This window comes from Bufo bufo, chromosome 1 (genome assembly GCF_905171765.1).
Source record: "Bufo bufo chromosome 1, aBufBuf1.1, whole genome shotgun sequence".
NCBI classification, from domain to species: Eukaryota; Metazoa; Chordata; class Amphibia; order Anura; family Bufonidae; genus Bufo; species Bufo bufo.
The window spans coordinates 796,305,498-796,321,961 of NC_053389.1; the positions used below are offsets into that span (position 1 = coordinate 796,305,498).

A 16,464-nucleotide genomic window follows, 5' to 3' on the forward strand; every position below is an offset into this window, starting at 1 on the left:
GGACGAAGTTCGGGTCGGGTTCGGATCCCGAACCCGAACATTTACGGGAAGTTCGGCCGAGCTTCTCGAACCCGAACATCCAGGTGTTCGCTCAACTCTACAGGTAATGCTTCCCTTAATAAAGATTCCCCTTTAAAAAAAAAATAATGTGTTTTAAAAAAAATCCTATACTCTAGCTCTAACTGTTGTGATGTTTTTATTTGCCTGCAGTAATGTTTAATGCACATCACCACTGGGGCCAGTGATTAGGTAGAGAGGTAAAGCAAGGTATACGACTCCATCACCAGTGGTGCTGAAAACAGTGGGGGTTTAAGTGAATAGTACTGGATTTTCTATTATTTTATTACATGTAGGGAAGCTTTTTAAAAAAGTCAATCAAACCCCTAACTATAGGTGTGGCATGCCTCAATGTGTCTTCTAACACTTTAAAACGTTATCACTTTCTGTAGCTCATTCATCTTGATAACCTTTTAAGCCATTATAGCATTTACTATCTTTCACTTGCAGTACCATGACTAACCTCATGGTGTGCTGTTCAGTAACAACTCACCTATGAGCAACATAGAGCTCAAAACACAAATGGTGGAACATATTGAACAAATATTTTTCAAGTACTGTATACCATCTACAGATATTGTACATATATATTTAACAATTTATTATCATGGTTATTTCCTATACAGTTTCTACCTAGAAACATTGAAAAGGCTGTACAATATTTAAATGATCATTATCACTCCCTGAAGAAACCCTACTCCATCGCCATCACTTCCTATGCACTGGCTAAAGCTGGCAAACTTGAGGACTCCAGGATACTAATGGCTGCATCTACAGGTAGAGGACTAGAAATGATCAATTTTCTTTTTATGTTAGATTAATGCTTTCTATTAGAATTTCTTTAGATGTAATTTTATTGATAGAAGATACATTAAGGTGAGCCATACTGTAGGTTGTTGTGTTTATTCATTTTATTGTATCTACATTTTCACTCAGGTAGCACCCACTGGGAAGAACCAGGCTCCCGCTTCTTAACCCTTGAGGCTACCTCCTATGCACTTCTCACCCTTTTAAAGTTGAAGGAGTTTGAGAAGGCTGGACTACTGGTGAAATGGCTAACTGAGCAGAGATACTATGGGGAAATCCTGGGATCCACACAAGTAAGTCATGACCTTAGGTCTTCTAGAGCAAATTATTTCCTGGAGTTATTGTAAATCTACAGAATAGAGAATATGTTGACACAATACCAATCTGTATGTGTATAGCACCAACATATTCTGCAGCACTTTACAATTGAGGAAGAAAGGAAGAAGTAAAATGAAAATAAACAAAGGATGAAACATGACAGAAATGAATTAAAATGAGTTAAAAGAACAAGTTAGTTGGTCAATGTTGACAAGATCGAACAGTGGAACATTGTGGAGAGTCTCACAGACATTTACTTTTTATTGCATTGAAAACTTTTTTGTTATGATTGTGCAAAAAAACATATTTTTAGATAACTCCTGTTTTTTTCAGTATCATCTCACAGTTTATGAACAGAAACATCTTTTTAATTAGTGTATCATTGTTTTATATGCTGGGGTTATGGGTGGTGCTCTGTCAATATCATAATTCTTCTCTAACTCTTGGGTTCTAGTCCACTATGATGCAGTTTGAAGCCCTTTCTCAGTACCAGATGGATGTACCAGCTTTCAAAGACTTGGACATGGATGTCTCCCTCAAACTCCCTAAGATATTCAAGCCTACAAATTATCGTCTCCGTTTGGAAAACGCCTTGGTGGCCCGATCAAAACAGGTAAGAACCTAAGGATGTGATGGGTCAGTAGTAAAAGAAGAGAGAGTCAGTGGTGTTGAATGGAAATACAATTTCTTGGGACTGTCTTGACTTAATCTATTTCTTTGTAGATAAATGAACTTGGAGACGTTATAGTCACTGCTAAAGGGAAAGGTCAAGCCACTTTGACGGTAAGGGAAGAATAAATATTGCCAGTGTTTGAAGGGGTTTGCCTTTTTAGACGATCTCTATATGCAAGAAATATGATTATCGACAATATTAATATTAAATAAGATAATAATATTGAGCAACAAAAATATTCCTACGTAAATTATAGGGGGTGGTCAGCAAAGAAAGCACACCAACGAAAGTGTATATTGAAAAAAATGAGAAAATATAGTATATACGGAGTCAATCGTGCAGCATTAATATTGATAAGTCACAAATAAACCAATTACCATAACATAGAAGAAAACCACTTTAAGCAATAAAACTGATATTTAACAAACCATAACACAGCCTATATATGTGGGACAGAAACACCATTAAATCAATAACAAAACACAACACTATTTCACAGATTCCTGGCCTAAAGAATCCTGGAAATAAATCACAAAAACAAAACCAGTCAACAAACAATATTACACAACCTAATAACAACGCATAATAACCATTCAGTAATGCAGAATCATTCATATAGCTACCAGAATCAGGTTCCTTTTGGCAACACTGTTCACAGGCCACCTCCTTCCAAGGAAGACTCCCAGGACCTGTGCCTGTGCCAAATTCTGCCCATGTTTAATACCAATTTTTGGATCTTGGAACTCACTCCCCCCTCTCATCAGCAAATATTTCCTGCTTCAAATGCTGGTTTTGATCTCTGTGTGTGTTCCCTCCCAATATGCGCCAGGATAATAAATGTGTCGCATTTTCCCACAACTTGCGTGTAATGACAACTTCATTGTCCTGTCATTTGCACATTGTGACTGGAGACTTTCAAACCAGTTATTATCCAATCTACTGTAGTATTTGTATTTGAATGGGAGAGTCCATCTGCCCTCTGGATGCCTTAAAAATGTAAGTGACTGTAAACACTTCTCTAGACATCCTGATTAGCAATACAGAAGACTTCACCACAACTATCGACCTCAACTAATAGAAACCTTTTCATCTGCTATATAGATCTGTTTTTGGTGCCTCTGTTCTGAGACCGCTCATCCTGCCTACCAGAGGGATTACCCAATATATATATATATATATATATATATATATATATATATATATATACATACAATAAGAAAAGTAAGGCAGCACCAACCTATAAACAATACTGCGGGTGCAGGCTCAAAAGGGCAAGTTTACCCAAAAAATCCAGTCCAAAAAATAGTGCAGCACTCCGGGATAATGTGGAAAATAGTGGTTTATTCAGCCATTGGTGACGCAACGTTTCGGCAATATATATATTGTGGTGATGTGTACAGTATAAGTGCTGGAAGGTGTGTATATCACACCCAGATACCTCAGCTGGGTCAGATAAATAAAGTCCAGAAAGCTGCAGGGGTTTCAGCAAAGTGTAGTTTGCTGAGGCATTTTTGTTTACATTTTGTTGTAGGCTGGATTTTATTTGGACTGATGGATAAGTTTGGTAGTGGGATCTGCCAGTCCACACCCTTCCAGTACAGGTATTGTCTTTTACCTGAGGTCATTGCAGATGAGGCCTTCTGTAATCAAGGATGGATAAAACCAACGCTCTGTGTGTCAGTCTGAGAGAAAACTTGGAAACAGAGGCCTACAGAGGCTCTGTGTGGTCTCAGCTTTGTCAAGCCTGAACTTTGGGGGGCTCAGCGACGCCTACAGAAAGAGGGTCGCACAGTCAGAGTCGGAAGGACTTCTGGACCATCTCCCCCCAAGGGTGCTGGTGTGGTCACAGCCTGGAGGCTGCTGGACCGTATGTGGCTGAGGGGCCACGAGGCTATGTGAAGCCGGATCCATTCCCATATGGACTTGTGTTTGATGAGCAGACCTGCTAAGGCTTGGAGCCTGAGATCCTGTGCTTAGAGATGAGTCATGGAAACTATTGTGTATTAGTTAGAGCCCAGACAGGCAGGTGTTTGTTTCATTTTGATGCTTATGTTTGTGTGGGTGCCACAATAAAGCACCAGTTTGGACATAAAATCCGATGGTCTGCAAAAAAGCCTGTGACTGCGACCCCCTGAGAGAGAGCGATCCCTTACAATTGGTGGAGGATGCGGGTAGTGTCCATGCTAAGAGAACACAATATTGATGCTATGGGCAATGGAAAGTGAAAAGGCAAAGTGTTGCCAGTGCCAACGACAAGACAGAAAGAGCAGGTGCTGCTTGGAGTTAAATGGCCTGAAGCCTCTTTGTCCTCTGTTGCGGTTGCAAATCTGGACACTGTTTGCTGTGGTGATTGAAAGGGTCGGAAGCCAAAGTAAAAGAGACTCACCTGTGGAGAATTTTTTTTTTGCTGTGTTGCAAGAAAAAAACTTTCTGAGATTTAAAGGGCCAGAAGCCCAGTTGCAGAGACTTTGTTGCAACAGGACTGTCTGTTACCATGGGTCTCATAGAGGAATATGTCAGGCGGTTGTGGCGGATAAAGCAGCAGAAAGACATGGCCATGCTGATTGGTTACACCCAAAGTGAATTGGTGTGGTTTGATGCAGAGCGAGAGGCTTTGGAGGCGCAACTGCAGCTGGCCCTGAAGAGAAATTCTTCAATGCTGAAGGGACACTTTGTAAAGGTCCAAGGTGTCGGTGATGTGCCTGGAGTTCCAGAGGAAAAGGTGATGTGTGCCATTGCTAAGGGCAACCAACGGGCATAAAATGCTTCAAATTGTGCGGCTGGAAAATCCGAGGAAAAGTCTTCAGTGGAGTGTGAGACTCATCGTCCTGGAAAAGATGGGATTTAAGGCCAAGGTGTTTCCCATGGCAACCACTGCATTGAGGAGTCTGCATGTGATCGTTGTGCCAAGAAACAAAGGCCGGAGGTTCCTAAGATCCAAAAAAAGGTTGATGACCTCTGGAAAGATGTTCCTGGAGCACCCTCATCTCCCAGGAGTGCCAAGCCTGTGACGTCAATGGGTAAGTACGTTCCTGTTATGATTGTTTAGCAGACAAAGTGATAGTGAGCAAGGCTCTGGAGGTTGGGCATGTTGCTGACCAGTGCCCTGGAACCTCAGAAGCCGTGAACTGTGGTGTGAGACAGAGGCAATCGCTATCTGTCGAGTCGGTAGGTGTTAAGACATCGGGACTAGAGACTGCGACAAAAATGTGTGACATTGTTGTGAATAGCAGTCCAGTCCAAGCGTTGTTGGACGCAGGGAGCCAGATGAGCCTGGTACATGCCAGCTTGGTAGCTGAGGACTATGTGTTGGACAAAATGCTACTTGTGCTGGATTTTCATGGGGATAGCAAAAGCTATCCTGTGGCCCTCACTGAGTGTGAAACTCCAGTGGGAACTGGGACTTATGAACTTGGAGTTGCAAATACCCTCATGCATGATGTAATGTTGTAGAGAAAAATAGATAGTGGCTCCACCAGTTGGGTAGATAAAGAGATTGTGCTTATTCCGCAACAAACCCTATGTTGCTGAGGAATAGAAAGAGATTTGTATGCTAATTGGAGGACACACAAAACATTTGGTGTCACATGGACAATATAAAATATCCCATAAAATGTATTTGAAACATAAAACAAAGCAGATCAGCAAACAGAACAAAAATACATAAGCAATACAAAAGCAATAAATAGTATAAAATGCTGGGGCAATTATATTGCTCTAATGAAGTCCGGGGTATATATCCAAATGCCTCGGTGTTTATAGAAATATAATCCACTGTATTTATCAGCCTTCAAGTCATGGATCTCTTTGCTGGATTTACAGATCTGTATATGTAGACCATAGATTAAAGCGTAAATGAAACTTGAGTATATATACACTCCAATATAATATTTGGATGTCGATTCCTCAAATGGAATTGAGTATTGTCAATTCATACCAAAAAATTGAGGTATATCCTATTCCAACGCGATCAGCAATAAAGTTGGTAAGTTCATGTTAATGATGATAAGTATATATTAATACTGTAATGTTGACACCAAATATATGTTTCTCAAAGATCTCTTTTGATTAGTAGAGTATTAAAATTCACTTGTTATACTCCATGGAGAATTTGTTAGCGACATACACTCACCTAAAGAATTATTAGGAACACCTGTTCTATTTCTCATTAATGCAATTATCTAGTCAACCAATCACATGGCAGTTTCTTCAATGCATTTAGGGGTGTAGTCCTGGTCAAGACAATCTCCTGAACTCCAAACTGAATGTCAGAATGGGAAAGAAAGGTGATTTAAGCAATTTTGAGCGCGGCATGGTTGTTGGTGCCAGATGGGCCGGTCTGAGTATTTCACAATCTGCTCAGTTACTGGGATTTTCACGCACAACCATTTCTAGGGTTAACAAAGAATGGTGTGAAAAGTGAAAAACATCCAGTATGCGGCAGTCCTGTGGGCAAAAATGCCTTGTGGATGCTAGAGGTCAGAGGAGAATGGGCCGACTGATTCAAGCTGATAGAAGAGCAACGTTGACTGAAATAACCACTCGTTACAACCAAGGTATGCAGCAAAGCATTTGTGAAGCCACAACACGCACAACCTTGAGGCGGATGGGCTACAACAGCAGAAGACCCCACCGGGTACCACTCATCTCCACTACATATAGGAAAAAGAGGCTACAATTTGCACGAGCTCACCAAAATTGGACTGTTGAAGACTGGAAAAATGTTGCCTGGTCTGATGAGTCTCGATTTCTGTTGAGACATTCAAATGGTAGAGTCCGAATTTGGCGTAAACAGAATGAGAACATGTATCCATCCTCTGATGGCTACTTCCAGCAGGATAATGCACCATGTCTCAAAGCTCGAATCATTTCAAATTGGTTTCTTGAACATGACAATGAGTTCACTGTACTAAAATGGCCCCCACAGTCACCAGATCTCAACCCAATAGAGCATCTTTGGGATGTGGTGGAACGGGAGCTTCGTGCCCTGGATGTGCATCCCTCAAATCTCCATCAACTGCAAGATGCTATCCTATCAATATGGGCCAACATTTCTAAAGAATGCTATCAGCACCTTGTTGAATCAATGCCACGTAGAATTAAGGCAGTTCTGAAGGCAAAAGGGCGTCCAACACCGTATTAGTATGGTGTTCCTAATAATTCTTTAGGTGAGTGTATATCTTATATAATGTGGCTATAGTGCCGTACATTACCAGTCCTGCACCCGTCTCTGCACCTGTCTCTGCACCCCGTCTCAGTCCGCGTTGGTGTGTTCAGGTCCGCTCGCTGTCTGTGTGTGTGTCGGTTTTCACACGCGGCGTCCCACGTGTTCCCGGCGTCCCACGTGGCGTCTCACTTGGTTTCTTTACTCCAGCGCTATTGTTCCTATATTCAGAACGTTGTGATATTACTCGTTGCGAACTCGGGGTTAGTCAGGGATTTATGTTCATGTACAGGATGGAGACAGCACATATAGATATATATATCTACAGTTGGTCTTCTTATAACATCGCTGCACGCCAAATGCATTTCGGAACTTAAATGTTCCTTCTTCAGTGGTTTAACAGCGATTAAATCAAATCTCCCCTTTTTATAGGATGTATATTCAATTTAGAGGAGGTGTCTTAGTAATTCCATAGGTCTAGTATAAGAGACAGACTGGATTTATGGATTGTCTATCCACACATCCATATGTCAGGTTATGTCACAAAGAAATGTCTGTTATCATAATTCACAAGGCATTCTATGGTCATGTAACTTCATATCTCAATTCCAACACATGCTTAGTATCTGACTCACTTTACAAGGTAAACCAAATAATTTGTAAGAAAAACGCACATGCGTTTTTCATGCGATCTATGTGCGTTTTCCATTAATATATTGCAATGATGTAAAAATGATGTCAAAACACCCGTATCTAGTATATAGAACCCTCCAAATGTAGTCATACTCAATATATAGTCCAAAAGAGTTACAGATCTAAGGAATAATAACAATATACTCAGTGGCAAACGCATGTATATCTTTACACCACACAGAAGATTGAAATAATATCAAATGATCTCAAAAATAGTCCCAAACAAAATTCTTCTATACTGAAATCATTTAATTTTAATATGGCACATAACAAAGATATCTCAGATAACTGATATATGAAGACTCAGGGGCGAGAGCCCGTCAAGGAGGGGGGACGAGGCGTACGAAAGGTAAACACCCTATTCCCCCCTCCCAGGCCAGCCCCCGTCCCGCCCCTCACAAAAACCAAACAGCTCCATTTCCGCAATGAGGCCCCTAGGGGCTAGGGTGTTAAATTTGAACATTCTCCTTGACTCCACTCTTGACATATGTGATTACCTCCCCTCCAAGGTTTTTTCACTCTTTCAAATGCTACATATTTAAGTGTGGAAGGATCACTATTGTGGAAGTCCTTATAATGTTTGGAGACTGAATGTAACTCATACCCTTTTTTAATGTTGACAATGTGCTCAGCTATTCTCCTCTTGAAGGGCCGTTTTGTTCTGCCCACATATTGTTTACGGTAGGGACATTCTAATAGATATATGACGTCCACAGAATTACAGGTAAGACTATCTCTAATATCTAATTGAAAAGAACCCTGTGTCGAGTAAACTGTCAGTTTTTTTCGGAAAATTTTTCATTTTACAATTGTGACACTGCCCACATCTAAAAAATCCCTTTAAAGACAACCAATTTGATGTAAGGGCTCTTTCACACTTGCGTTGTCCGGATCCGGCGTGTACTCCATTTGCCGGAATTACACGCCGGATCCGGACAAACGCAAGTGAACTGAAAGCATTTGAAGACGGATCCGTCTTCAAAATGCGTTCAGTGTTACTATGGCACCCAGGACGCTATTAAAGTCCTGGCTGCCATAGCAGTAGTGGGGAGCGGGGGAGCAGTATACTTACAGTCCGTGCGGCTCCCGGGGCGCTCCAGAATGACGTCAGAGCGCCCCATGCGGATGGATGACGTGTCCATGCGATCACGTCACCCATGCGCGTGGGGCGCACTGACGTCACTCTGGAGCGCCCGGGGAGCCGCACGGACGGTAAGTATACTGCTCCCCCGCTCCCCACTACACTTTACCATGGCAAACAGGACTTTAGCGTCTTGGCAGCCATGGTAACCATTCAGAAAAAGCTAAACGTCGGATACGGCAATGCGCCGAAACTACGTTTAGCTTAAGGCCGGATCCGGATTAATGCCTTTCAATGGGCATTAATTCCGGATCCGGCCTTGCGGCAAGTGTTCAGGATTTTTGGCCGGAGCAAAAAGCGCAGCATGCTGCAGTATTTTCTCCGGCCAAAAAACGTTCCGTTCCGGAACTGAAGGCATCCTGATGCATCCTGATGCATCCTGAACGGATTTCTCTCCATTCAGAATGCATGGGGATAATCCTGATCAGGATTCTTCCGGCATAGAGCCCCAACGACGGAACTCTATGCCGGAAGAAAAGAACGCAAGTGTGAAAGAGCCCTAATAGTAGTTTTCTGAACTTTTGTATGACTTATTAATGGATTCATGGTTAAAATGGGTCCTATAATTTTGTATATAATGCCATAACCGAGGAGGATGAGAAGGCTATCAAAGAGAATGGAGACTCCAAAGAGACAAAAACTGATGTTAAGGCTGATGAGTTGGAGTGGGAGAACTCCTCAGATGCTGCAGAGCCCAAAGAAGAGGCTGAAGGAGAGTCTGCCAAGTGTGAAAAGCCACTGAAGAAGCAGAGGACTCTGAAACTGCCGCCAAATCTGAGGAAACCACTGCTGAAGAGAAAGAAAAGACTGAGCACAAGTCTATAAACTAAAGGCCCAGGAGGCCCTGAACAAAGAGAAGCAAGATTCTATTAATTGCTATGGGGCTCTTAGTTCACAACATAGGATCCTCAAGAATCAGAATGAGGAAATGAAGAAGCAGTTGTCTGACTTACAGGTGGAGCACAGCAATCTGAATCTAGAATACCGCAAAAGCGTAGAGCTGCGCAATCAGCAGCTGACCCAACTGCTGAGTCAAAGAGAAAGGAAAGTAGAGAATCAAAACGGGCAAGAGCACATCATTGTCGCTCGTAAAAGAGTAGAAAGAGAGTATCTGGCCATTGGATTGGCACTGGAGTCCCCTAGGCGTTATCTACTGAGTAGAAAGTCAGTATTAGTGACAAACTGAGTTCTGCTGGCCTGGCTGTGGCAGAATAAAGGGAAACGTATGACGCTGGCTACATAGTCCGGAGGACACTGTGCAATGTTGAAAAATGCTCAGACCTCCAGTCTGAAGAAGAAGTAGGGGATATGTGGTGATGTGCACAGTATAAGTTCTGGAAGGCGTGTCTATCCCACCCAGATACCTCAGCTGGGTCAGATAAATAAAGTCCAGAAAGCTGCAGGGGTTTCAACAAAGTGTAGTTTGCTGAGGCAGTTTTGTTTACATTTTGTTCTGAGTTGAATTTTATTTGGACTGGTGGATAGGTTTGGTAGTGGGATCTGTCATTCCACGCTCTTCCAGTATGGGTATTCTCTGAGGCCTGCTGTAAATAAGGAGGGATAAAACCAACCCTCTGTGTATCAGTCTGGGAGAGAGAAAACTTGGAAACAGAGGCTCTATGTGGCCTCAGCCAAGAGGGCTGAGGGGCCACAAGGCTTTGTAAAGCCTGAACTTTGGGGGGTTTAGCGACGCCTACAGAAAGAGTGTTGCACGGTCAGAGTCGGGAGGACTTCTGGACCATCTTTTCCCAAGGGTGCTGGTGTGGTCACAGCCTGGAGGCTGCTAGACCATATGTGGCTGAGAGGCCACGAGGCTATGTGAAGCCAGATCCCTTCCCATATGGACTTATGTCTGATTAGCAAACCTGCTAAGGCTTGAAGCCTGAGAACCTGTGCTTAGAGATGAGTCAGGGAAACTATTGTGTACTAGTTAGAGCCCAGACAGGTAGGTGTTTGTTTCATTTTGATGCTTATGTTTGTGTGGCTGCTTTGGTGCCACAATAAAGCACCAGTTTGGACATTAAATCTGGTTGTCTGCTAAAAAGTCTGTGACTGTGACCCCCTGAGAGAGAGTGATACCTTACAATATATACAGTCCGGTCCATAAATATTGTGACATCGACATAATTCTAAAATTTTTAGCTCTATACACCACCACTGGATTTGAAATAAAACGAACAAGAAGTGCTTTAACTGCAGACTGTCAGCTTTATTTTGATGGTATTTACATCCAAATCAGGTGAACGGTGCAGGAATTACAACAGTTTGCATATGTGCCTCCCACTTGTTAAGGGACCAAAAGTAATGGGACAATTGGCTTATCAGCTGTTCCATGGCCAGGTGTGTGTTATTCCCTTATTATTCCCGTATTATCCCAATTACAATGAGCAGATAAAAGGTCCAGAGTTCATTTCAAGTGTGCTATTTGCATTTGGAATCTGTTGCTGTCAACTCTCAAGATGTCACTATCAGTGAAGCAAGCCATCATTAGGCTGAAAAAACAAAACAAACCCATCAGAGACATATCAAAAACATTAGGCGTGGCCAAAACAACTGTTTGGAACATTCTTAACAAGAAGGAATGCACCGGTGACCTCAGCAACACCAAAAGACTCGGAAGACCATGGAAAACAACTGTGGTGGATGACCGAAGAATTCTTTCCCTGGTGAAGAAAACACCCTTCACAACAGTTGGCCAGATCAAGAACACTCTCCAGGAGATAGGTGTATGTGTGTCAAAGTCAACAATCAAGAGAAGACTTGAGTGAATACAGAAGGTTCACCACAAGATGTAAACCATTGGTGAGCCTCAAAAACAGGAAGGCCAGATTAGAGTTTGCCAAACAACATCTAAAAAAGCCTTCACAATTCTGGAACAACATCCTATGGACAGATGAGACCAAGATCAACTTGTACCAGAGTGATGGGAAGAGAAGAGTATGGAGAAGGAAAGGAACTGCTCATGATCCTAAGCATACCACCTCATCAGTGAAGCATGGTGGTGGTAGTGTCATGGCGTGGGCATGTATGGCTGCCAATGGAAATGGTTCTCTTGTATTTATTGATGATGTGACTGCTGACAAAAGCAGCAGGATGAATTCTGAAGTGTTTCGGGCAATATTATCTGCTCATATTTAGCCAAATGCTTCAGAACTCATTGAACGGTGCTTCACAGTGCAGATGGACAATGACCCAAAGCATACTGCAGAAGCAACCAAAGAGTTTTTTAAGGGAAAGAAGGGGAATGTTATGCAATGGCCAAGTCAATCACCTGACCTGAATCCGATTGAGCATGCATTTCACTTGCTGAAGACAAAACTGAAGGGAAAATGCCCCAAGAACAAGCAGGAACTGAAGACAGTTGCAGTAGAGGCCTGGCAGAGCATCACCAGGGAAGAAACCCAGCGTCTTGTGATGTCTATGCATTCCAAACTTCAGGCTGTAATTGACTGCAAAGGATTTGCAACCAAGTATTAAAAAGTGAAAGTTTGAATTATGAGTAATATTATCTCCCATTACTTTTGGTCGCTTAGCAAGTGGGTGGCACATATGCAAACTGTTGTAATTCCTACACCGTTCACCTGATTTGGATGTAAATACCCTCAAATTAAAGCTGACAGTTTGAAGTTAAAGCACATCTAGTTTGTTTCATTTAAAATCCATTGTGGTGGTATATAGAGCCAAAAATGTTAGAATTGTGTCGATGTCCCAATATTTATGGACCTGACTGTATATATACACACGCATTATGTTATAGAGATGATAGAGATCTGCTGTGTCCGGTATTGTAAAGGAACATCCTGAGCCTTCAATCAGATAAGAGATGGTTTTCAGACTACCGCAGACTCTCTCTTCGCACTGTAGGCAACCTAGAATCACAGATTGATATTTATAATAATAATTAGAGATGAGCGAATTTTTCAAAAATTCCATTCGGATGGTTTGTCAAATTTCCCCAAAAATTAGATCCAAGTTTATTCATGACGACCTGACTACATAGGATGTCTCGATAGTAGTTGAATTTATCCTCCCATCAGCGGGTGGAAAAAAGACCCCCCATTTTGGAACTGTAATCCGTCTGCCTAATTATGATAATTTGGCTGTCACTACGCAAGCAACTTAGCATGCATCGGGCCATTTACGCAAGGGACTCAGAGGGACTCCCTACCTCCATCTCCACTGCATACTGCCACAGTGAGTCTGGGTCATCTGTCAGGTCTTTCTCATCACCCTCTACCTCCTCCTGCTCCTCCTCTCCTGTCACTTGTGCAGAAAAACCACCTATTTCTGTATAAATTGCTTGTGCGTGATTGTCCTCCTCCACGGTGCTCATGTGGCCATGAGATGTAGGTGCTATGTCTCTTGTCCCTTGGCCAGCCATATTTGGCACCATCTTTTCCAGAACATAAAGCAGTGGAATGATGTTTTTCATCACATAGTCCTGGCTACTGACAAATAAAGTGGCCTGAGCAAACGGCAGGTGTCACGCATGAGCTGCCACAGGCAAAGTTACACAGGGGAGTGCTTATGTCTATCTGCATCATCAAGAAAAATAAATTGTTTATGGCCTTCCTCTGCTCATATAGTCGGTCAAACATGTGGAGGGTGGAGTTCCAACGGGTGGAAATGTTGCATATACTGTAAGCCAATGTTGGGGAACACCATTCTGCCTTTGCAACTCAAGACGGGTGTGCATTGCAGTGTAAGAGTGGCTTAAGTGAAGGCAGAATTTCCTGGTCATTTTCAGGATGTTTTGCAGATGGGTGGAAGACTTCAGGAACCTCTTTACAGCCATATTAAACACGTGCACCATGCAGGACGCATGGCTCAGCCCTCCTTGATGGGCAGCGCCGACACAATGTTCCTCCCGTTGTCCATGACCATGGTTCTGATTTTCAGTTGGCGAGGAGAAAGCCAGGATTCGATTTCTTGAGGAAAGACGCAGAGCAGTTCGTCCCCTGTGTTTCTCCGTTCGCCCAGGCAAACTAGGTGCAGAACAGCATGACACCAACGTGCCCTGCACATGTGGTATGCTGGAGGGGCACATGTTGTATGCTGAATGGAAGTTCCATCACATATAGTCCTATCAATAAATTAGCCACTTGCATCGCCCAGCTACTACTATTAATCATCAAAACAAATAAATAGCAACTGAGCCAAAGAACTGTTTCCCCATAAAATCAATTATTTATAAAAAAAACATATAAAATAATCCAAGTAACCCAAAAAGTTAAGGAGATGAGAATACCAACACAGGGTGGTATCACCACACGTTCCTCCAACATGTATATTGTAATCAAAGAATCAATACTATCATTACTGATGGCATTATAGTGATGAAAGGTAGCGATGGACAAACATCGGCCGGGACGATTCGCGAATGCGCGTTCAAGATCAAATATTCGCGAACAGCGCGTTTGCAGCGGACCCCATTGATTTAATGAAAAACCTTCAGGTCATATTTGCAGCCACCAAATACTTACTAGAAGTGCACAAATAGTCCCACAACATAGTGACATACCAGAGGTGGATCAATGACAAAATTCCCATAAAAAAATATGTATTTTAATCAGGAGCCATTTTTATGCGTCTTAAAGGGAAACTCTCAAAAATGTGCCCTGCTGGAGCCTAGAGAAAAAAAATTTTTGGCCAAGGGAGTACAGGCCCCAAAAATTTGGCATTCACCTGACAGAAAAGAACAAGTGATTATGTGGTTGGAGATATATTAGACGGCCACTGGATAACTATTTTACTGTAGGACAGTACAGGCGCCAAAAATTAGGCATTCGCCTGATAGAAAAGAACAAGTGCTTATGTGGCTGGAGGCACATTAGGCAGTCACTGGAAAACTATTTTACTGTAGGCCAGTGGAGTACAGGCCCCAGAAATTAGGCATTCACCTGACAGACAAGAACAAGTGATTATGTGGCTGGAGATACATTAGGTGGTCACTGGATGACAATTTTACTGTAGGCCAGTACAGGCCCCAAAAATTTGGCATTTACCTGACAGACAAGAACAAGTGATTATGTGGCTAGAGGTATATTAGACGTTCACTGGATAACAAACTGTAGGCCACTGGAGTAAAGGCCCCAAAAATTAGGCATTCACCTGACATAAAAGGCCTTTTATTCCGCTGTATATACATAAGACAAGGACCATTCTTTGTTCTGGATGGTGGGGATATGTGTGGGCTGGCAAGAGGAAATTCAATTACACGTGGTCGTCACAGATGTTGGATTCCTCCGAAATCCATGCCTCATTCATTTTTAGAAATGTGAGGTAGTCCACATTGTCGTGAGCTAGGCGAGTGCACTTATCGGTCACTATCCCCCCTACTACGCTGAATGTCCTTTCGGACAGGACACTCAACGAGGGGAAAGCCAAGAGTTCCATGGTAAATTGTGCCAGCTCTGGCCACAGGTCAAGCCTGCACACCCAGTAGTCCAGGGGTGCCTCGTTTCTTAGAGCGTCCACATCGGCCGTTAACCAGATGTAGTCGGAAACCTGTCGGTCTAGGCGTTCCCTGAGGCTGGATTTGTAGAGCGGCTGTCAATGGGTGCAACAGCAGAATGCAGCATCTCTCGCAGCAAGGCCTGGAAATGCTGCATTCTGACAGCCCTCTGTGATGCTGGTAACATGTCTGCCATTTTGTGTTTGTACCGGCGGTCTAAGTACGTTGCCACCCAGTACTGGTCCTTGCCCTTTATGATTTTTATACGGGGGCCCCTCTTTAAACACCTGAGCATGAAGGCCCCCATTTGCGCTAAATTGGAAGCTGTGGAGCGCCCTTGCTCCTGCTTATCGTCCAGGAAAATGTCATTCTCGGTCTCCTCCCCTCATCCATTGACAACACCAGAGATCTCAGAAAAGTTTAAAGCCTGCTCTTCTTGCTCCTCCTCCTCCCCCCAGCCACCATTCTCCTCTGACTCCTCTTCAGACTCCTGCTGACTTGTCTCAGATGGAGTATCCCCCTCTGGGAATTCATTCAGCATTGCGACTTCCTCATCTTCCAGCTCCTGCTCCTCAACGGCTTGATCAATGAAACAACGCAATGCACGCTCCAGAAAGAAGGCGTAAGGTACAATGTCACTGATGGCACCCTGGCTGCGACTGATCAGTTTGGTGATCTCATCAAATGGCTGCAGAAGTCTGCATGCATCGCACATGAGCAGCCACTGGCGCGGTGAAAAGAAACCAAGCTCCCCAGAACCTGTCCTGCTGCAGAGTTCGTACAGGTAGTCGTTAATGGCATGTTTCTGCTGGAGCAGCCTGTCAAGCATATACAAGGTGGAGTTCCAGCGCATCGGGCTGTCACAGATCAGACATCTGACGGGCAGGTGGTGTCACCGCTGAACGTCAGCAAGGCGAGCCATGGCCGTGGAAGATCTTCTAAAATGGCCAGAGTTTTTCCTGGCCTGCCACAAGACATCCTGGACCCCGGGGTATTTGGCAACGAATCACTACACGACTAATTTCAGGATGTGTGCTATGCACAGCACTTGTGTCATTTTGCTCTGTTTCAGTGCGATTAGCAGATTGGCACCGTTGTCGCACACCACTTTACCAACTGTAAAATTGAGCGGGTTAAGACAGCAGAGCTAAAAGGAG

The 16,464-nt window shown here is 43.2% G+C and overlaps 1 protein-coding gene across 5 annotated transcripts in view; it reads left to right on the forward strand.

Annotated features, from left to right (window-relative positions):
- The window catches only part of LOC120986497 (A.superbus venom factor 1-like), a 694,107-nt gene that overhangs the window by 599,136 nt on the left and 78,507 nt on the right, over positions 1–16,464 (forward strand). For all 5 annotated transcript variants that reach the window (XM_040415118.1, XM_040415120.1, XM_040415117.1 and 2 more), the window contains 4 exons: positions 684–834; positions 994–1,157; positions 1,637–1,795; positions 1,906–1,965. In XM_040415118.1, coding sequence (XP_040271052.1) covers positions 684–834; positions 994–1,157; positions 1,637–1,795; positions 1,906–1,965 — 534 coding nt within the window. The remainder of the gene's footprint in view (positions 1–683; positions 835–993; positions 1,158–1,636; positions 1,796–1,905; positions 1,966–16,464) is intronic.